At 48.5% G+C, this 22,262-nt stretch overlaps 1 protein-coding gene across 4 annotated transcripts in view; it reads left to right on the top strand.

Moving 5' to 3' along the window:
* nlgn3a (neuroligin 3a) overlaps positions 1 to 22,262 on the top strand; it is a 465,555-nt gene that overhangs the window by 166,328 nt on the left and 276,965 nt on the right. For all 4 annotated transcript variants that reach the window (XM_055888135.1, XM_055888134.1, XM_055888136.1 and 1 more), the window contains one exon: positions 1,316 to 1,465. In XM_055888135.1, the coding sequence (XP_055744110.1) occupies positions 1,316 to 1,465 (150 nt within the window). The remainder of the gene's footprint in view (positions 1 to 1,315; positions 1,466 to 22,262) is intronic.

Here is a 22,262-nt window from a genome sequence, read left to right as displayed (position 1 = left end):
GGCAGTAATTCAGAGCCTCTTCCAGGCTGTCACACACAGGGCCTTTTCCTTCCTCTATGCATGTAGAGTTATTTTATTATCTCTCAGCTGCTGCGCTGTATGGCCGACTCAGCTCTGAATCAGAACCTCATTCTGAAAAACACAACTGAAACAGGGCAGGGACATTTCATCCGCCATGGTTTGACTAGAGACAGTATAACACATACAGCAGCCTTGTACTAGACAAACTAAGCTTAGTCTATAAAACACACAAGCCTTCAGTTGGCCTGTATGTAGACAAAGAAAGCTTAGTCCATTAGCACATCCTTTTACTAGACAATATGATATCCTGTTTCATATCCTGTACTGTATTCTACTGTATACATGTAGTATATCCTGTTTCATATACTGTACTGTATTATACTATATGTAGTATATCCTGTTTCGTATACTGTACTATATTATACTATATGTAGTATATCCTGTTTCGTATACTGTACTATATTATACTATATGTAGTATATCCTGTTTCGTATACTGTACTATATTATACTATATGTAGTATATCCTGTTTCGTATACTGTACTGTATTATACTATATGTAGTATATCCTGTTTCATATACTGTACTGTATTATACTATATGTAGTATATCCTGTTTCATATACTGTACGTACATACAACATGTACAGTGAGCAGATAAACATAGCATAGTCTATTAGCTCATCACTGTCAACAGTGATTAGCATAAGCAGTGTTTATTAGCTGTGTCAGGTATGTTGTCAGAACAGATCAGGCTCTTTAGTTGGAAACAGACTGGTCTTGTGGGGGCCAAAACAAGACACAAATTGGATTATAAAGCTGTAGTTAGATTCACCTGAGGAGAATTCTAATGTACTATACAACATCCAGCTTGCATCGCCAGCCCAGGTACTCTTGACTGGTGACAGATTCTCCTTTTCCCCCCGACATAATGACTCAGCATGTATCTGGTTTTCAATGGAAGTCAAATCATGCCAAAATGACATAGTCCAATCTTTTTCTATCCGCACTGGCTAGTTGACTTGGGGGTGCGTCTGAAATGGCATAGTGCACTACTTCTGTCCAGAGCCCCTGGCCAAAGGTAGTGCACTAAATAGTAAATAGGGAGCCATTGTGGACAGGTCCCTAGACTTAATCCCATCATAGAGTAGCTGGTACCTGGGAGGTGTCTGTGTGTGTCTGTGGTGTTTCACCCACTGCTTTCTGTCTGAGTGTTTGAGTTTAAAACCCCTTGCTGCTCTGGACGAGAGAGAGGATGGCAATGTGAATGTGTTAATGGTTAACAACTCTTCCAGACATTCGAGACACCGGGGCCAAACCGGTGATGGTGTACATCCACGGGGGATCCTACATGGAGGGGACCGGGAATATGATCGACGGGAGCATCCTGGCCAGCTACGGGAACGTCATCGTGATCACCCTGAACTACCGCGTCGGAGTACTAGGTAAGGCTCTCTACCTCTAACGTCTTTGGTCATCTTTTCTACCATCGCTCTGCTGATGTTTTTGGAGCTTTTCTCTACGATCTGTTTTCCTGTGACAGCCCTCAGAGGAGGCTGGTGGGAGGATCTATAGGAGGACCGGGCTCACTGTAATGGTTGGAATGGAATGATGGAACGGAGTCTAACACGTCCTACACAGGAAAATGACATGTTTGACTCTGTTCCATTTACTCCGTTCCTGCCATTACAGTGAGCCCATCCTCCTATAGCTCCCCCCACCAGCCTCCTCTGGTAGGCCAGATATGTATGTTGTTGACATACGCACCTTAACATGTAAAGGTGTTTGTTTGATGCTGTTTACCCAATGGTGGATACCATGCTTGCTGCTATTATACAAAAAGGAGTAATTATTGGGTGCACTGTGAGTGTTTTTCTGTTGCTGGGTGAGGAATAAATGAAGAAATTATTGTAATGAGAGTGGAAAAAAAGACTTGATGGGATGGGCGTGATACCAGAGAGGATTTAGAGAGAGGGAGAGAGCAGGGAGGAGAGAGAGAGGGAGATGAGTGTGTGAGAGAGGGAGAGAGCAGGGAGGAGAGAGAGAGAGAGATGAGTGTGTGAGAGAGGGAGAGAGCAGAGAGGAGAGAGAGAGGGAGATGAGTGTGTGAGAGAGGGAGAGAGCAGGGAGGAGAGAGAGAGAGAGAGATGAGTGTGTGAGAGAGGGAGAGAGCAGGGAGGAGAGAGAGAGAGAGATGAGTGTGTGAGAGAGGGAGAGAGCAGGGAGGAGAGAGAGAGGGAGATGAGTGTGTGAGAGAGGGAGAGAGCAGGGAGGAGAGAGAGAGAGATGAGTGTGTGAGAGAGGGAGAGAGCAGGGAGGAGAGAGAGAGGGAGATGAGTGTGTGAGAGAGGGAGAGAGCAGGGAGGAGAGAGAGAAGGAGATGAGTGTGTGAGAGAGGAAGAGAGCAGGGAGGAGAGAGAGAGGGAGATGAGTGTGTGAGAGAGGGAGAGAGCAGGGAGGAGAGAGAGAGGGAAATGAGTGTGTGAGAGAGGGAGAGAGCAGGGAGGAGAGAGAGAGGGAGATGAGTGTGTGAGAGAGGGATAGAGCAGGGAGGGAGATGAGTGTGTGAGAGAGGGAGAGAGCATGGAGGAGAGAGAGAGGCAGAGCGAGAAAGAGAGTGAACTAAAGAGCTGGATTGGCTGAGCAATAGAGGAGGAACAAGACTGGTACAGAGAGTTTAAGAGAGAGGAGAGAGAGAGTAAATGAGGCAAGAGAGAGAGGCAGAGAGAGAGAGAGAAGCAGGGAGAGAAGCAGAGAGAGGAGAGAGAATAAATGAGGTGAGAGAGAGAATCAAAGGGAGAGAGAGATGCAGAGAGAGAGAGAGAGAGGGGGGGGGGGAGAAGCTGGGAGAGAAGCTGGGAGAAATAAGCAGAGAAGGAGAGAGAAGCAGAGAGAAGAGAGAGAATAAATGAGGCGAGAGAGGGAATCAGTATGAGAGAGAGACGCAGAGAGAGAGAGAGAGAGAGAGAGAGAGAGAGAGAGAGAGAGAGAGAGAGAGAGAGACACGCTGGGAGAAAGAAGCAGAGAATGAGAGAGAAGCAGAGAGAGCGAGAGAGAATCAGAGCTGGGGCTAAGGGGCTGAGCTGAGAGGCTGTTGGGAGGGCATTGACTAACAGCTGAATCTCCTCTCTCAGACACAGCTCCATGGAAACCACTGCAGTTGCAGCGAGCAGCAATACAAAATGGAGTTTGTTAGCCAACACACTATCAGATCTCTCTCCCTCTCTCACACACACCAACACACATGCAGATGTACACACACACACACACACACACACACACACACACACACACACACACACACACACACACACACACACACACACACACACACACACACACACACACACACACACACACACACACACACACACACACACACACACACACACACAGTCAAAGCCCTATAGATATCCCTCTCTCTTTCTCTTTTCATTTGGATGCTCTGATGGAACATTGTTCCACCTCTTACTAATTGTCACTGCAAAATCATATTTTTTTTTTTTTTGCATTGGTAGATAGATAATGCTGTTTCCACGGAAGCAGCATTATTGTTGTTGTTGTTTGTGCTCAGTTGACTCCCCAGTGTTTCTTTGAGTCCAGAGCTGAGGAGAAATAGTTTGTTTGATATGGTGGATATTAAGGCGTAAGTGCATAGCTAAATCACAGAGGTTTACATACAGTTGAAGTTGGAAGTTTACACACACCTTCGCCAAATACATTTAAACTCCGTTTTTCACAAATCCTGACATTTAACCCTCGTAAAAATTCCCTGTCTTAGGTCAGTTAGGATCAACAATTTATTTTAGGAATGTGAAATGTCAGAATAATAGTAGAGAGAATAATTTATTTCAGCTTTTCTTTCTTTCATCACATTCCCAGTGGGTCAGACGTTTACATACACTCAATTACTATTTGGTAGCCTTGCCTTTAAATTGTTTAACTTGGGTCAAACTTTTCGGGTCGCCTTCCACAAGCTTCCCACAATAAGTTGGGTGAATTTTGGCCCATTCCTCTTGACAGAGCTGGTGTTACTGAGTCAGGTTTATAGGCCTCCTTGCTCCCACATGCTTTTTCAGTTATGCCCACAAATTTTCTATAGGATTGAGGTCAGGGCTTTGTGATGGCCACTCCAATACCTTGACTTTGTTATCCTTAAGCCATTTTGCCACAACTTTGGAAGTATGCTTGGGGTCATTGTCCATTTGGAAGACACATTTGAGAGACTAAGACCAAGCTCTAACTTCCTGACTGATGTCTTGAGATGTTGTTTCAATATATCCACATAATTTTCCTGCCTCATGATGCCATCTATTTTGTGTAATGCACCAGTCCCTCCTGCAGCAAAGCACCCCCACAACATGAAGCTGCCACCCCCACAACATGATGCTGCCACCCCCATACTTCACGGTTGGGATGGTGTTCTTCGGCTTGCAAGCCGCCCCCTTTTTCCTCCAAACATAGGAACCAGAGGACCAGAGAACATTTCTCCAAAATGTACGATCTTTGTCCCCATGTGCAGTTGCAAACCGTAGTCTGGCTTTTTTATGGCGGTTTTGGAGCAGTGGCTTCTTCCTTGCTGAGCGGCCTTTCAGGTTATGTCGATATAGGACTCGTTTTACTGTGGATATAGATACTTTTGTACCTGTTTCCTCCAGTATCTTCACAAGGTCCTTTGCTGTTGTTCTGGGAACGATTTGCACTTTTCGCACCAAAGTATGTTCATCTCTAGGAGACAGAACGCGTCTCCTTCTTGAGCGGTATGACGGCTGCGTGGTCCCATGGTGTTTATACTTGCGTACTATTGTTTATACAGATGAATGTGGTATCTTCAGGCATTTGGAAATTGCTCCCAAAGATGAACTAGACTTGTGGAGGTCTACAATTCTTTTTCTGAGTGTTCTCTGTTCTACTGAGTCAGTCATCAGGACTGTGTTTTCTGAGTGTTCTCTGTCAGTAAGGTACAGGACAGTAAGGTACAGTACAGGACAGTAAGGTACAGTACAGGGCAGTAAGGTACAGTACAGGACAGTAAGGTACAGTACAGGGCAGTAAGGTACAGTACAGGGCAGTAAGGTACAGTACAGGGCAGTAAGGTACAATACAGGACAGTAAGGTACAGTACAGGGCAGTAAGGTACAGTACAGGACAGTAAGGTGCAGTACAGGACAGTAAGGTACAGTACAGGGCAGTAAGGTACAGTACAGGACAGTAAGGTGCAGGACAGGACAGTAAGGTACAGTACAGGACAGTAAGGTACAGTACAGGACAGTAAGGTACAGTACAGGAGAGTAAGGTACAGGACAGGACAGTAAGGTACAGTACAAGACAGGACAGTAAGGTACAGTACAGGACAGTAAGGTGCAGTACAGGACAGTAAGGTACAGTACAGGACAGTAATGTACAGTACAGGACAGTAAGGTACGGGACAGGACAGGACAGTAAGGTACAGTACAGGGCAGTAAGGTACAGGACAGGACAGGACAGTAAGGTACAGTACAGGACAGTAAGGTACAGTACAGGACAGTAAGGTACAGGACAGTACAGGACAGTAAGGTACAGGACAGTACAGGACAGTAAGGTACAGGACAGGACAGGACAGTAAGGTACAGTACAGGGCAGTAAGGTACAGTACAGGACAGTAAGGTACAGGACAGGACAGTAAGGTACAGTACAGGGCAGTAAGGTACAGTACAGGACAGTAAGGTACAGTACAGGACAGTAAGGTACAGTACAGGGCAGTAAGGTACAGGACAGTACAGGACAGTAAGGTACAGTACAGGGCAGTAAGGTACAGGACAGGACAGTAAGGTACAGTACAGGACAGTAAGGTACAGTACAAGACAGGACAGTAAGGTACAGCACAGGACAGTAAGGTGCAGTACAGGACAGTAAGGTACAGTACAGGACAGTAATGTACAGTACAGGACAGTAAGGTACGGGACAGGACAGGACAGTAAGGTACAGTACAGGGCAGTAAGGTACAGGACAGGACAGGACAGTAAGGTACAGTACAGGACAGTAAGGTACAGTACAGGACAGTAAGGTACAGGACAGTACAGGACAGTAAGGTACAGGACAGTACAGGACAGTAAGGTACAGGACAGTACAGGACAGTAAGGTACAGGACAGGACAGGACAGTAAGGTACAGTACAGGGCAGTAAGGTACAGGACAGGACAGGACAGTAAGGTACAGTACAGGGCAGTAAGGTACAGTACAGGACAGTAAGGTACAGGACAGGACAGTAAGGTACAGTACAGGGCAGTAAGGTACAGTACAGGACAGTAAGGTACAGTACAGGACAGTAAGGTACAGTACAGGGCAGTAAGGTACAGGACAGTACAGGACAGTAAGGTACAGTACAGGGCAGTAAGGTACAGGACAGGACAGTAAGGTACAGTACAGGACAGTAAGGTACAGTACAGGACAGTAAGGTACAGTACAGGGCAGTAAGGTACAGTACAGGACAGTAGGGTACAGTACAGGACAGTAAGGTACAGGACAGGACAGTAAGGTACAGTACAGGACAGTAAGGTACAGGACAGGACAGGACAGTAAGGTACAGTACAGGGCAGTAAGGTACAGTACAGGACAGTAAGGTACAGTACAGGACAGTAAGGTACAGGACAGGACAGTAAGGTACAGTACAGGGCAGTAAGGTACAGTACAGTACAGGACAGTAAGGTACAGTACAGGGCAGTAAGGTACAGTACAGGACAGTAAGGTACAGTACAGGGCAGTAAGGTACAGTACAGGACAGTAAGGTACAGTACAGGACAGTAAGGTACAGTACAGGGCAGTAAGGTACAGTACAGGACAGTAAGGTACAGTACAGGACAGTAAGGTACAGTACAGGGCAGGACAGTAAGGTACAGTACAGGGCAGTAAGGTACAGTACAGGACAGTAAGGTACAGTACAGGAGAGTAAGGTACAGTTCAGGACAGTAAGGTGCAGTACAGGGCAGTAAGGTACAGTACAGGGCAGTAAGGTACAGTACAGGACAGTAAGGTACAGTACAGGGCAGTAAGGTACAGTACAGGACAGTAAGGTACAGTACAGGAGAGTAAGGTACAGTTCAGGACAGTAAGGTGCAGTACAGGGCAGTAAGGTACAGTACAGGACAGTAAGGTACAGTACAGGACAGGACAGTAAGGTACAGTATAGGACAGTAAGGTACAGTACAGGACAGTAAGGTACAGTACAGGACAGTAATGTACAGTACAGGACAGTAAGGTACAGGACAGGGCAGGACAGTAAGGTACAGTACAGGACAGTAAGGTACAGGACAGGACAGGACAGTAAGGTACAGTACAGGGCAGTAAGGTACAGGACAGGACAGGACAGTAAGGTACAGGACAGTACAGGACAGTAAGGTACAGGACAGGACAGGACAGTAAGGTACAGTACAGGGCAGTAATGTACAGTACAGGACAGTAAGGTACAGGACAGGACAGGACAGTAAGGTACAGTACAGGGCAGTAAGGTACAGGACAGGACAGGACAGTAAGGTACAGGACAGTACAGGACAGTAAGGTACAGTACAGGGCAGTAAGGTACAGTAAAGGGCAGTAAGGTACAGTACAGGACAGTAAGTTACAGTACAGGGCAGTAAGGTACAGTACAGGGCAGTAAGGTACAGTACAGGACAGTAAGGTACAGTACAGTACAGGACAGTAAGGTACAGTACAGTACAGGACAGTAAGGTACAGTAAGGTGCAGGACAGGTACAGTACAGGACAGTAAGGTACAGTACAGGGCAGTAAGGTACAGTACAGGACAGTAAGGTACAGTACAGGACAGTAAGGTACAGGACAGGACAGTAAGGTACAGTACAGTACAGGACAGTACGGTGCAGTACAGGACAGTAAGGTACAGTACAGGACAGTAAGGTACAGTACAGGACAGTAAGGTACAGTACAGTACAGGACAGTAAGGTACAGTACAGTACAGTAAGGTGCAGTACAGGGCAGTAAGGTACAGTACAGGACAGTACATGACAGTAAGGTACAGTACAGGACAGTAAGGTACAGTACAGGACAGTAAGGTACAGTACAGGACAGTAAGGTACAGTACAGGACAGTAAGGTACAGTACAGGACAGTAAGGTACAGTACAGTACAGGGCAGTAAGGTACAGTACAGTACAGTAAGGTGCAGTACAGGGCAGTAAGGTACAGTACAGGGCAGTAAGGTACAGTACAGGACAGTAAGGTACAGTACAGGGCAGTAAGGTACAGTACAGGACAGTAAGGTACAGTACAGGACAGTAAGGTACAGTACAGTACAGGACAGTAAGGTACAGTACAGGACAGTAAGGTACAGTACAGGACAGTAAGGTGCAGTACAGGACAGTAAGATACAGTACAGGACAGTAAGGTGCAGGACAGGACAGTAAGGTACAGTACAGGGCAGTAAGGTACAGTACAGGACAGTAAGGTACAGTACAGTACAGGACAGTAAGGTACAGTACAGGACAGTAAGGTACAGTACAGGACAGTAAGGTGCAGTACAGGACAGTAAGGTACAGTACAGGACAGAAAGGTACAGTACAGTACAGGACAGTAAGGTACAGTACAGGACAGTAAGGTACAGTACAGGACAGTAAGGTACAGTACAGTACAGGACAGTAAGGTACAGTACAGGACAGTAAGGTACAGTACAGGACAGTAAGGTACAGTACAGTACAGGACAGTAAGGTACAGTACAGGACAGTAAGGTACAGTACAGGACAGTAAGGTGCAGTACAGGACAGTAAGATACAGTACAGGACAGTAAGGTGCAGGACAGGACAGTAAGGTACAGTACAGGGCAGTAAGGTACAGGACAGGACAGTAAGGTACAGTACAGGACAGTAAGGTGCAGTACAGGACAGTAAGGTACAGTACAGGGCAGTAAGGTGCAGGACAGGACAGTAAGGTACAGTACAGGGCAGTAAGGTACAGTACAGGACAGTAAGGTACAGTACAGGACAGTAAGGTGCAGTACAGTACAGTAAGGTGCAGTACAGGGCAGTAAGGTACAGTACAGGGCAGTAAGGTACAGTACAGGACAGTAAGGTACAGTACAGGGCAGTAAGGTACAGTACAGGACAGTAAGGTACAGTACAGGACAGTAAGGTACAGTACAGTACTGGACAGTAAGGTACAGTACAGGACAGTAAGGTACAGTACAGGACAGTAAGGTGCAGTACAGGACAGTAAGATACAGTACAGGACAGTAAGGTGCAGGACAGGACAGTAAGGTACAGTACAGGGCAGTAAGGTACAGTACAGGACAGTAAGGTACAGTACAGGACAGTAAGGTACAGTACAGGGCAGTAAGGTACAGTACAGGACAGTAAGGTACAGTACAGGACAGTAAGGTACAGTACAGGGCAGTAAGGTACAGTACAGGACAGTAAGGTACAGTACAGGACAGTAAGGTGCAGGACAGGGCAGTAAGGTACAGTACAGGACAGTAAGGTACAGTACAGGGCAGTAAGGTACAGTACAGGACAGTAAGGTACAGTACAGGGCAGTAAGGTACAGTACAGGACAGTAAGGTACAGTACAGGGCAGTAAGGTACAGTACAGGACAGGACAGTAAGGTACAGTACAGGACAGGACAGTAAGGTACAGTACAGGACAGTAAGGTACAGTACAGGACAGTAAGGTGCAGGACAGGACAGTAAGGTGCAGGACAGGACAGTAAGGTACAGGACAGGACAGGACAGTAAAGTACAGTACAGGACAGGACAGTAAGGTACAGTACAGGACAGTAAGGTACAGTACAGGGCAGTAAGGTACAGTACAGGACAGTAAGGTACAGTACAGGACAGTAAGGTACAGTACAGGACAGTAAGGTGCAGGACAGGACAGTAAGGTACAGTACAGGACAGTAAGGTACAGTACAGGACAGTAAGGTACAGTACAGGGCAGTAAGGTACAGTACAGGACAGTAAGGTACAGGACAGGACAGTAAGGTGCAGGACAGGACAGTAAGGTACAGTACAGGGCAGTAAGGTACAGTACAGGACAGTAAAGTACAGTACAGGGCAGTAAGGTACAGTACAGGACAGTAAGGTACAGTACAGGACAGTAAGGTACAGGACAGGACGGTAAGGTACAGTACAGGGCAGTAAGGTACAGTACAGGACAGTAAGGTACAGTACAGGACAGTAAGGTACAGTACAGTACAGGGCAGTAAGGTACAGGACAGGACGGTAAGGTACAGGACAGGACAGGACAGTAAGGTACAGTACAGGACAGTAAGGTACAGTACATGACAGTAAGGTGCAGGACAGGACAGTAAGGTACAGTACAGGACAGGACAGTAAGGTACAGTACAGGACAGTAAGGTACAGTACATGACAGTAAGGTACAGTACAGGACAGTAAGGTACAGTACAGGACAGTAAGGTGCAGGACAGGACAGTAAGGTACAGGACAGGACAGGACAGTAAGGTGCAGTACAGGACAGTAAGATACAGGACAGGGCAGTAAGGTACAGTACAGGGCAGTAAGGTACAGTACAGGGCAGTAAGGTACAGTACAGGACAGTAAGGTACAGTACAGGACAGTACATGACAGTAAGGTACAGTACAGGGCAGTAAGGTACAGTACAGGACAGGCCAGTAAGGTGCAGTACAGGACAGTAAGGTACAGTACAGGACAGTACATGACAGTAAGGTACAGTACAGGGCAGTAAGGTACAGTACAGGACAGTAAGGTACAGTACAGGGCAGTAAGGTACTGGACAGGACAGTAAGGTACAGTACAGGACAGTAAGGTGCAGGACAGGACAGTAAGGTACAGTACAGGGCAGTAAGGTACAGGACAGGACAGTAAGGTACAGTACAGGACAGTAAGGTACAGGACAGGGCAGTAAGGTACAGTACAGTACAGGACAGTAAGGTACAGTACAGGGCAGTAAGGTACAGTACAAGACAGTAAGGTACAGTACAGGGCAGTAAGGTACAGTACAGGACAGTAAGGTACAGTACAGTACAGGACAGTAAGGTACAGTACAGGGCAGTAAGGTACAGTACAAGACAGTAAGGTACAGTACAGGACAGTAAGGTACAGTACAGGGCAGTAAGGTACAGTACAGGACAGTAAGGTACAGTACAGGACAGTAAGGTACAGTACAGGACAGTAAGGTACAGTACAGGGCAGTAATGTACAGTACAGGACAGTAAGGTGCAGGACAGGACAGTAAGGTACAGTACAGGACAGTAAGGTACAGTACAGTACAGGACAGTAAGGTACAGTACAAGACAGTAAGGTACAGTACAGGGCAGTAAGGTACAGTACAGGACAGTAAGGTACAGTACAGGGCAGTAAGGTACAGTACAGGACAGTAAGGTACAGTACAGGGCAGTAAGGTACAGTACAGTACAGGGCAGTAAGGTACAGTACAGGACAGTAAGGTACAGTACAGGACAGTAAGGTACAGTACAGTACAGGGCAGTAAGGTACAGTACAGGACAGTAAGGTACAGTACAGTACAGGACAGTAAGGTACAGTACAGGCCAGTAAGGTACAGGACAGGACAGTAAGGTACAGTACAGTACAGGGCAGTAAGGTACAGTACAGTACAGGGCAGTAAGGTACAGTACAGGCCAGTAAGGTACAGGACAGGACAGGACAGTAAGGTACAGTACAGGACAGTAAGGTACAGTACAGGACAGGACAGTAAGGTACAGTACAGGGCAATAAGGTACAGTACAGGACAGTAAGGTACAGTACAGGCCAGTAAGGTACAGGACAGGACAGTAAGGTACAGTACAGGGCAGTAAGGTACAGTACAGGACAGTAAGGTACAGGACAGGACAGGACAGTAAGGTACAGTACAGTACAGGACAGTAAGGTACAGTACAGTACAGGGCAGTAAGGTACAGTACAGGCCAGTAAGGTACAGGACAGGACAGGACAGTAAGGTACAGTACAGGGCAGTAAGGTACAGGACAGGACAGGACAGTAAGGTACAGTACAGGGCAGTAAGGTACAGTACAGGACAGTAAGGTACAGGACAGGACAGGACAGTAAGGTACAGTACAGGACAGTAATGTACAGTACAGTACAGGGCAGTAAGGTACAGTACAGGCCAGTAAGGTACAGGACAGGACAGGACAGTAAGGTACAGTACAGGACAGTAAGGTACAGTACAGGACAGTAAGGTACAGTACAGGACAGGACAGTAAGGTACAGTACAGGGCAGTAAGGTACAGTACAGGACAGTAAGGTGCAGTACAGGCCAGTAAGGTACAGGACAGGACAGTAAGGTACAGTACAGGCCAGTAAGGTACAGGACAGGACAGTAAGGTACAGTACAGTACAGGGCAGTAAGGTACAGTACAGTACAGTAAGGTACAGTACAGTACAGGACAGTAAGGTACAGTACAGGACAGTAAAGTGCAGTACAGGGCAGTAAGGTACAGTACAGGACAGGACAGTAAGGTACAGTACAGGGCAGTAAGGTGCAGGACAGGGCAGTAAGGTACAGTACAGGACAGTAAAGTGCAGTACAGGGCAGTAAGGTACAGTACAGGACAGGACAGGACAGTAAGGTACAGTACAGGGCAGTAAGGTGCAGGACAGGGCAGTAAGGTACAGTACAGGACAGTAAGGTACAGTACAGGGCAGTAAGGTGCAGGACAGGACAGGGCAGTAAGGTACAGTACAGGGCAGTAAGGTGCAGGACAGGACAGTAAGGTACAGTACAGTACAGTAAGGTACAGGACAGTACAGTAAGGTGCAGGACAGTAAGGTACAGGACAGGACAGTAAGGTGCAGGACAGGGCAGTAAGGTACAGTACAGGACAGTAAGGTGCAGGACAGGACAGGGCAGTAAGGTGCAGGACAGTACAGTAAGGTACAGTACAGGGCAGTAAGGTACAGTACAGGACAGTAAGGTACAGTACAGGGCAGTAAGGTACAGGACAGGACAGTAAGGTACAGTACAGGGCAGTAAGGTACAGGACAGGACAGTAAGGTGCAGGACAGTACAGTAAGGTACAGTACAGGGCAGTAAGGTGCAGGACAGTACAGTAAGGTGCAGTACAGGGCAGTAAGGTGCAGGACAGGACAGTAAGGTACAGTACAGGACAGTAAGGTACAGTACAGGACAGTAAGGTGCAGGACAGGACATTAAGGTACAGTACAGGACATTAAGGTACAGGACAGTACAGGACAGTAAGGTACAGTACAGGACATTAAGGTACAGGACAGTACATTACAGTAAGGTACAGTACAGGGCAGTAAGGTACAGTACAGGGCAGTAAGGTACAGGACAGGACAGTAAGGTACAGTACAGGGCAGTAAGGTACAGGACAGGACAGTAAGGTGCAGGACAGTACAGTAAGGTACAGTACAGGGCAGTAAGGTGCAGGACAGTACAGTAAGGTGCAGTACAGGGCAGTAAGGTGCAGGACAGGACAGTAAGGTACAGTACAGGACAGTAAGGTACAGTACAGGACAGTAAGGTGCAGGACAGGACATTAAGGTACAGTACAGGACATTAAGGTACAGGACAGGACAGTAAGGTACAGGACAGGACAGTAAGGTACAGTACAGGACAGTAAGGTACAGTACAGGACAGTAAGGTACAGTACAGGACAGTAAGGTACAGTACAGTACAGGACAGTAAGGTACAGTACAGGGCAGTAAGGTACAGTACAGGACAGTAAGGTACAGTACAGGACAGTAAGGTACAGTACAGGACAGTAAGGTACAGGACAGTACAGTAAGGTACAGTACAGGACAGTAAGGTACAGTACAGTACAGGGCAGTAAGGTACAGGACAGTACAGTAAGGTACAGTACAGGACAGTAAGGTACAGGACAGTACAGTAAGGTACAGTACAGGACAGTAAGGTACAGTACAGGGCAGTAAGGTACAGTACAGGACAGTAAGGTACAGTACAGTACAGGACAGTAAGGTACAGTACAGGGCAGTAAGGTACAGTACAGTACAGGACAGTAAGGTACAGGACAGGACAGTAAGGTACAGTACAGGACAGTAAGGTACAGTACAGGGCAGTAAGGTACAGTACAGTACAGGACAGTAAGGTACAGGACAGTACAGTAAGGTACAGTACAGGACAGTAAGGTACAGGACAGTACAGTAAGGTACAGTACAGGACAGTAAGGTACAGGACAGTACAGTAAGGTACAGTACAGGACAGTAAGGTACAGGACAGTACAGTAAGGTACAGTACAGGACAGTAAGGTACAGGACAGTACAGTAAGGTACAGTACAGGACAGTAAGGTACAGGACAGTACAGTAAGGTACAGTACAGGACAGTAAGGTACAGGACAGTACAGTAAGGTACAGTACAGGACAGTAAGGTACAGGACAGTAAGGTACATAGACAAGATGATGGAAACATACTGTAGTGTAGTGAACATAGGCAAGATGATGGCTTCATTACTAAAGGCTTAGATCGTAGAGACTTCATCTGTACCATGTCGCTCTCCCAAAGGTTTGGTTGTTGCCTAAAACCAGTGAATCCTGATAAGAAACAAATGTGATTGGTCCGCCCTCAAAAAATATGTCGCATAAAAAAACGTATCTCCTTTTTAAAACTTTTAAAAAATATATATATTTTGATTGTATTATTTGAGATGATTTTAGAGACATCATAGATAGACATCATAATATATTGGAGGACAACCAGACCATCACTACAAGTACAGTACATGGTCTCTCTTGTAGAATAGATTGTATCTCCAGACTAACCAGGGTAAATGAATGTTCAATACAAATATAAGTAAGAAATCAAGTTGTACATCCTGGTCATGTCCTCTAACAGTTGGCTGAGAAGAGGAGTCCTGACCTTGCATTCTGGCAGGACTCTGAGCCTTTGTTAATTTTTGATGCATTTAGAAACAGTAATTAAGTCTTTCCCTATGGGAGGGGGAAATTGACATGCTCTGGAGAGCCAGTGACTAATTATATGAGTAAAGAGCAGAGATACAAGATACTCCCCTCTGACTGCCACTCATTGCCATTAAAGAGACAACAACCTAGGATTAAAGAACCACACACACACACACACACAGGGATACACATAAGGACGCACACACACACACAAACACACAGGGATACACATAAGGACGCACACACACACACACACAGGGATACACATAAGGACGCACACACACACAGATGTACACACATGCTTAGAGATACACACACACACGCAGTCAGGGTCACAGTCAGGGTCACAGTCAGGGTCACAGTCAGGGTCACACAGTCAGGGTCACACAGTCAGGGTCACAGTCAGGGTCACACAGTCAGGGTCACACAGTCAGGGTCACACAGTCAGGGTCACACAGTCAGGGTCACAGTCAGGGTCACACAGTCAGGGTCACAGTCAGGGTCACAGTCAGGGTCACACAGTCAGGGTCACACAGTCAGGGTCACAGTCAGGGTCACAGTCAGGGTCACACAGTCAGGGTCACAGTCAGGGTCACAGTCATGGTCACACAGTCAGGGTCACACAGTCAGGGTCACACAGTCAGGGTCACAGTCAGGGTCACACAGTCAGGGTCACAGTCAGGTTCACAGTCAGGGTCACAGTCAGGGTCACACAGTCAGGGTCACAGTCAGGGTTACTGTCAGGGTCACAGTCAGGGTCACACAGTCAGGGTCACACAGGCAGGGTCACACAGTCAGGGTCACAGTCAGGGTCACAGTCAGGGTCACAGTCAGGGTCACACAGTCAGGGTCACAGTCAGGGTCACACAGTCAGGGTCACAGTCAGGGTCACAGTCAGGGTCACAGTCAGGGTCAGACAGTCAGGGTCACAGTCAGGGTCACAGTCAGGGTCACAGTCAGGGTCACACAGTCAGGGTCACACAGTCAGGGTCACAGTCAGGGTCACACAGTCAGGGTCACACAGTCAGGGTCACAGTCAGGGTCACACAGTCAGGGTCACACAGTCAGGGTCACACAGTCAGGGTCACACAGTCAGGGTCACAGTCAGGGTCACAGTCAGGGTCACACAGTCAGGGTCACAGTCAGGGTCACAGTCAGGGTCACAGTCAGGGTCACACAGTCAGGGTCACACAGGAATCAATTGGCTGGGGGAGGAAACAATATGTTCATTTTGTAAATAAACATCTTTATCCCAACTGGACAACCATGACCAAATACAGAGTTCAGTTTGTACTTGTATTTATTATGTAACCCCATTAGTTCCTGCCAAGGGAGCTTCTCTTCCTGTGGTTTATTATGGATCCTCATTAGTTCCTGCCAAGGGAGCTTCTCTTCCTGTGGTTTATTATGGATCCCCATTAGTTCCTGCCAAGGGAGCTTCTCTTCCTGTGGTTTATTATGGATCCTCATTAGTTCCTGCCAAGGCAGAAGCTTCTCTTCCTGTGGTTTATTATGGAGCCACATTAGTTCCTGCCAAGGCAGCAGCTACTCTTCCTGGGGTTTATTATGGATCCCCATTAGTTCCTGCCAAGGCAGCAGCTACTCTTCCTGGGGTTTATTATGGATCCCCATTAGTTCCTGTCAAGGTAGCAGCTTCTCTTCCTGGGGTGTCACAATGGCGTGTATAAGTGGCAGAGGAAGTCAGGCGCAGGAGAGTCAAAATAGAGTGTAGCATGGAGTACTTTAATTAAAGTCCCAGTAATTTGCTCCATAACACTCACGGAAAAATATAATACAAATCTGGGTACGAAGACCCATCGCACACCTATACACAAACAACACAACACTTGACAACGAACAATCTCTGACAAACACATGAAGGGAAACAGAGGGTTAAATACACAACAGGTAATGAATGGGATTGACAACAGGTGTGTGGGAAGACAAGACAAAACCAATGGAAAATGAAAAGTGGATCGATGATGGCTAGAAGGCCGGTGAAGTCGACCGCCGAACACCGCCCGGACAAGGAGAGGCAACGACTTCGGTAGAAGTCGTGACATTACCCCCCCCCCTGACGCGCGGCTCCAGCAGCGCGTCGACACCGACCTCGGGGACGACCCGGAGGGCGAGGTGCAGGGCGATCCGGATGGAGGCGGTGGAATTCTTTTAACATAGAAGGATCTAAAACGTCCTCCACCGGAACCCAGCATCTCTCCTCCGGCCCGTACCCCTCCCAGTCCACGAGGTACTGAAGGCCCCTCGCCCGACGTCTCGAATCCAAAATGGATCGAACAGAGTACGCCGGGACCCCCTCGATGTCTAGAGGATGCGGAGGAACTTCACGCACTTCAGCCTCCTGGAGCGGGCCAGCCACCACCGGCCTGAGGAGAGACACATGGAACGAGGGGTTAATACGGTAATTAGTGGGCAGTTGTAGCCTATAACATACCTCGTTCACTCTCCTCAGGACTTTAAACGGCCCCACAAATCGCGGACCCAGCTTCCGGCAGAGCAGGCGGAGGGGCAGGTTTTGGGTCGAGAGCCAGACCCTGTCCCCTGGTGCGAACACCGGGGCCTCACTGCGGCGACGGTCTGCGCCAATTTTCTGGCGCCTTATGGCACGCTGAAGGTGGACGTGGGCTGCCTCCCAGGTTTCCTCAGCGTGCCGAAACCAATTGTCCACCGCAGGAGCCTCGGTCTGACTCTGATGCCAAGGAGCCAGAACCGGCTGATACCCTAATACACATTGAAAAGGAGTAAGGTTAGTGGAGGAGTGACGTAGCGAGTTCTGGGCCATCTCTGCCCAGGGCACAAACTTCGCCCACTCCCCCGGCCGGTCCTGGCAATAGGACCGCAGAAACCTGCCCACATCCTGGTTAACTCTCTCCACCTGCCCATTACTCTCGGGGTGAAAACCTGAGGTAAGACTAACCGAGATCCCCAGACGTTCCATGAACGCCTTCCAGACCCTTGATGTGAACTGGGGACCCCGATCAGACACTATATCCTCAGGCACCCCATAGTGCCGGAAAACGTGTGTAAACAGGGCCTCTGCAGTTTGTAAGGCCGTAGGGAGACCGGGCAAAGGGAGGAGACGACAGGACTTCGAAAACCGATCCACAACGACCAAGATCGTGGTGTAACCCTGTGAAGGTGGAAGATCAGTCAAAAAATCCACCGACAGGTGCGACCACGGCCGTTGAGGAACAGGTAAAGGTTGAAGCTTACCTCTAGGCAGGTGTCTAGGAGCCTTGCACTGGGCGCACACCGAGCAGGAGGAAACATAAATCCTCACGTCCTTAGCTAAAGTGGGCCACCAGTACCTCCCATCAAGACAGCGCATCGTCCGACCTATCCCAGGATGACCAGAGGAGGGTGACGTGTGAGCCCAATAGATCAATCGGTCGCGGACAGCAGACGGAACGTACAGACGACCAGCTGGACACTCAGGAGGAGAGGGCTCTGCATGTGACGCCCGCTCAATGTCCGCGTCCAGCTCCCACACTACCGGCGCCACCAAACACGAAGCTGGGAGTATGGGAGTGGGATCCATGGACCGCTCCTCTGTGTCATACAGCCGGGACAATGCGTCTGCCTTGACGTTCTGGGAGCCTGGTCTGTAAGTAAGAGTAAACACAAAACGAGTGAAAAACATGGCCCACCTTGCCTGGCGAGGATTCATTCTCTTCGCCTGCCGGATGTACTCCAGATTGCGGTGGTCAGTCCAGATGAGAAAAGGGTGTTTAGCCCCCTCAAGCCAGTGCCTCCACACCTTCAAGGCCTCTACGACAGCTAACAGCTCTCGGTCCCCCACATCATAGTTTCGCTCCGCCGGGCTGAGCTTCTTCGAAAAAAAAGCACAGGGGCGAAGCTTCAGTGGCACACCCGAACGCTGAGAGAGCACTGCTCCTATCCCAGCTTCGGATGCGTCCACCTCTACCATGAATGGCAAAGAGGGATCCGGATGAGCCAACACAGGCGCCGAGGTAAACAGAGTCTTCAGGTGTCCAAAAGCCCTGTTCGCCTCAGCCGACCACTGCAAGCGCACCGGGCCCCCCTTTAGCAGTGAGGTAATGGGAGCCGCAACCTGACCAAAACCCCGGATAAATCTCCGGTAGTAATTGGCAAACCCCAAAAAACGCTGCACCTCCTTTACCGTGGTTGGAGTCGGCCAATTACGCACGGCTGTAATGCGGTCGCTCTCCATTTCCACTCCTGAAGTGGAAATCCGATGCCCTAGGAAGGAGATGGATTGTTGGAAGAACAAGCACTTCTCAGCCTTGACATATAGATCATGCTCCAACAGGCGACCAAGCACCCTGCGCACCAGGGACACATGCTCGGCGCGGGTAGCGGAGTATATCAGAATATCATCTATATACACCACTACACCCTGCCCGTGCAGGTCCCTGAAGATCTCATCTACAAATGATTGGAAGACTGATGGAGCATTCATCAACCCATATGGCATGACCAGGTACTCATAATGACCTGAGGTGGTGCTAAATGCCGTCTTCCACTCATCACCCTTCCGAATACGCACCAGATTATACGCACTCCTGAGATCCAATTTTGTGAAGAAGCGTGCCCCGCGCATTGATTCCATAACTGTATTTATCAGAGGTAGCGGGTAACTATATTTCACCGTGATTTTATTGAGACCTCGATAATCAATGCACGGGCGTAAACCACCATCCTTCTTCTTCACAAAAAAGAAACTCGAAGAAGCGGGTGAAATGGATGGCTGAATGAACCCCTGACGCAGGGATTCAGAGATATATGAATCCATAGCCACCGTCTCCGCTTGCGACAGGGGATACACGTGACTCCTGGGATATGCAGCGTCTACCAGGAGATCTATCGCACAATCCCCCTGTCGATGGGGTGGTAATTGAGTCGCCTTCTTTTTACAGAAGGCGAGTGCCAAATCGGCATATTTAGGGGGAATGCGCACGGTGGAGACCTGGTCTGGACTTTCCACTGTAGTAGCACCAACGGAAACCCCTAAACACCTACCTGAGCACTCTCGCGACCACCCCGTGAGAGCCCTCTGTGGCCAAGAAACAGTGGGGTTATGACACGCTAACCAGGGTAGACCTAGCACCACAGAATACGCAGGGGAATCAATAGGGAAAAGACTAATCTTCTCCTTGTGACCCTCCTGCGTTATCATATTCAACGGTGCGGTGACCTCCCTGATAAAACCTGACCCTAATGGTCGACTATCTAAGGCATGAATAGGAACAGGCATATCCACAGACACAATAGGAAGCCCTAAACTATGAGCTAAATTTTTATTAATGAAATTTCCAGCCGCGCCTGAATCTACTAGCGCCTTATACTGGGACTGCAGGGAAAAATCCGGAAAAGTGACAGAGACAAACATAAGTGCAACAGAGGGCTCTGGATGAGAATGGTGCCTACTCACCTGGGGTGATGCCAGAGTGCCCTGCCTGCCTTCTCTATTCCCAGAGGAACCAACCCGGCACCGACCAGCAGTGTGATCTCTGCGACCATAGATGGTGCTCGAGCGGGAACCCCCTCCGGTCTCCCGGCGCACCGTCCCTCCCAATTCCATTGGTTCGGGAGAGAGGGTGCGGGAGGATGGAACAACCAGACCCCGATCTAGACGTCCACGAGTAGCCAGCATGTTGTCCAGCCTGATGGACATATCCACCAGCTGGTCGAAGTTAAGGGTGGTGTCTCTACAGGCCAGCTCCCGACGGACGTCCTCGCGTAGGCTACAACGGTAATGGTCGATCAGGGCCCTGTCGCTCCATCCAGCGCTGGCAGCCAAGGTCCTAAACTCCAAAGCAAACTCCTGGGCACTCCTCGTCCCCTGCCTCAGATGATAGAGGAGCTCACCCGCCGTTTTACCTTCGGTTTTACCTTCGAGGATGGTCGAATACTCTCCTGAAATAAAGGGTGAACTCCTCAAAATGGTCCAACGCCGCATTCTCCTCTCTACACACAGCGCTGGCTCACTCCCGGGCTTTCCCGGTGAGGCATGAGACGAGGGCGGAACTCTTCTCCCGGTCGGATGGTACTGGGGAGACCGTGGCCAGATATAAGTTCAGTTTAAGGAGGAAACCCTGGCAGCCAGCAGTATCTCCGTTGTAACCCGTGGGTAGGGGTAAACGGATTTTGTTAGGTTCAGGTGGGGAAAACGCGTTAACGGTAAATCCCAGTTGTGGCAGTGGAGGCGCTGGAGAAACTCCCTGTCTCTCCCAGCGATACATATTCTGGACAATACGATCCATGATGGCGCTCAAACAGTCAATCTCCTTCGCTTGTTCCATAACGCGTTTTTCCACCTCCATGGCCGTCGTGTCCTCTCCTGCTGACTTCATATATTATATGGTCAGAGATTCTGTCACAATGGCGTGTATAAGTGGCAGAGGAAGTCAGGCGCAGGAGAGTCAAAATAGAGTGTAGCATGGAGTACTTTAATTAAAGTCCCAGTAATTTGCTCCATAACACTCACGGAAAAATATAATACAAATCTGGGTACGAAGACCCATCGCACACCTATACACAAACAACACAACACTTGACAACGAACAATCCTTGACAAACACATGAAGGGAAACAGAGGGTTAAATACACAACAGGTAATGAATGGGATTGACAACAGGTGTGTGGGAAGACAAGACAAAACCAATGGAAAATGAAAAGTGGATCGATGATGGCTAGAAGGCCGGTGAAGTCGACCGCCGAACACCGCCCGGACAAGGAGAGGCAACGACTTCGGTAGAAGTCGTGACATGGGGTTTATTATGGATCCCCATTAGTTCTGCCAAGGCAGCAGCTACTCCTCCTGGGGTTTATTATGGATCCCCATTAGTTCCTGCCAAGGCAGCAGCTTCTCTTCCTGGGGTTTATTATGGATCACCATTAGTTCCTGCCAAGGCAGACGCTTCCGTTCCTGGGGTTTATTATGGATCCCCATTAGTTCCTGCCAAGGCAGCGGCTACTCTTCCTGGGGTTTATTATGGATCCCCATTAGTTCCTGCCAAGGCAGCAGCTACTCTTCCTGGGGTTTATTATGGATCCCCATTAGTTCCTGTCAAGGCAGCAGCTTCTCTTCCTGGGGTTTATTATGGATACCCATTAGTTCCTGCCAAGGCAGCAGCTACTCTTCCTGGGGTTTATTATGGATCCCCATTAGTTCCTGCCAAGGCAGCAGCTACTCTTCCTGGGGTTTATTATGGATCCCCATTAGTTCCTGTCAAGGCAGCAGCTACTCTTCCTGGGGTTTATCATGGATCCCCATTAGTTCCTGTCAAGGCAGCAGCTACTCTTCCTGGGGTTTATTATGGATCCCCATTAGTCCCTGTCAAGGCAGCAGCTACTCTTCCTGGGGTTTATTACGGATACCAA

The sequence above is a fragment of the Salvelinus fontinalis genome, chromosome 29 (genome assembly GCF_029448725.1).
Source record: "Salvelinus fontinalis isolate EN_2023a chromosome 29, ASM2944872v1, whole genome shotgun sequence".
Classification (NCBI taxonomy): Eukaryota; Metazoa; Chordata; class Actinopteri; order Salmoniformes; family Salmonidae; genus Salvelinus; species Salvelinus fontinalis.
This window is presented reverse-complemented; position numbering and strand designations above follow the sequence as displayed.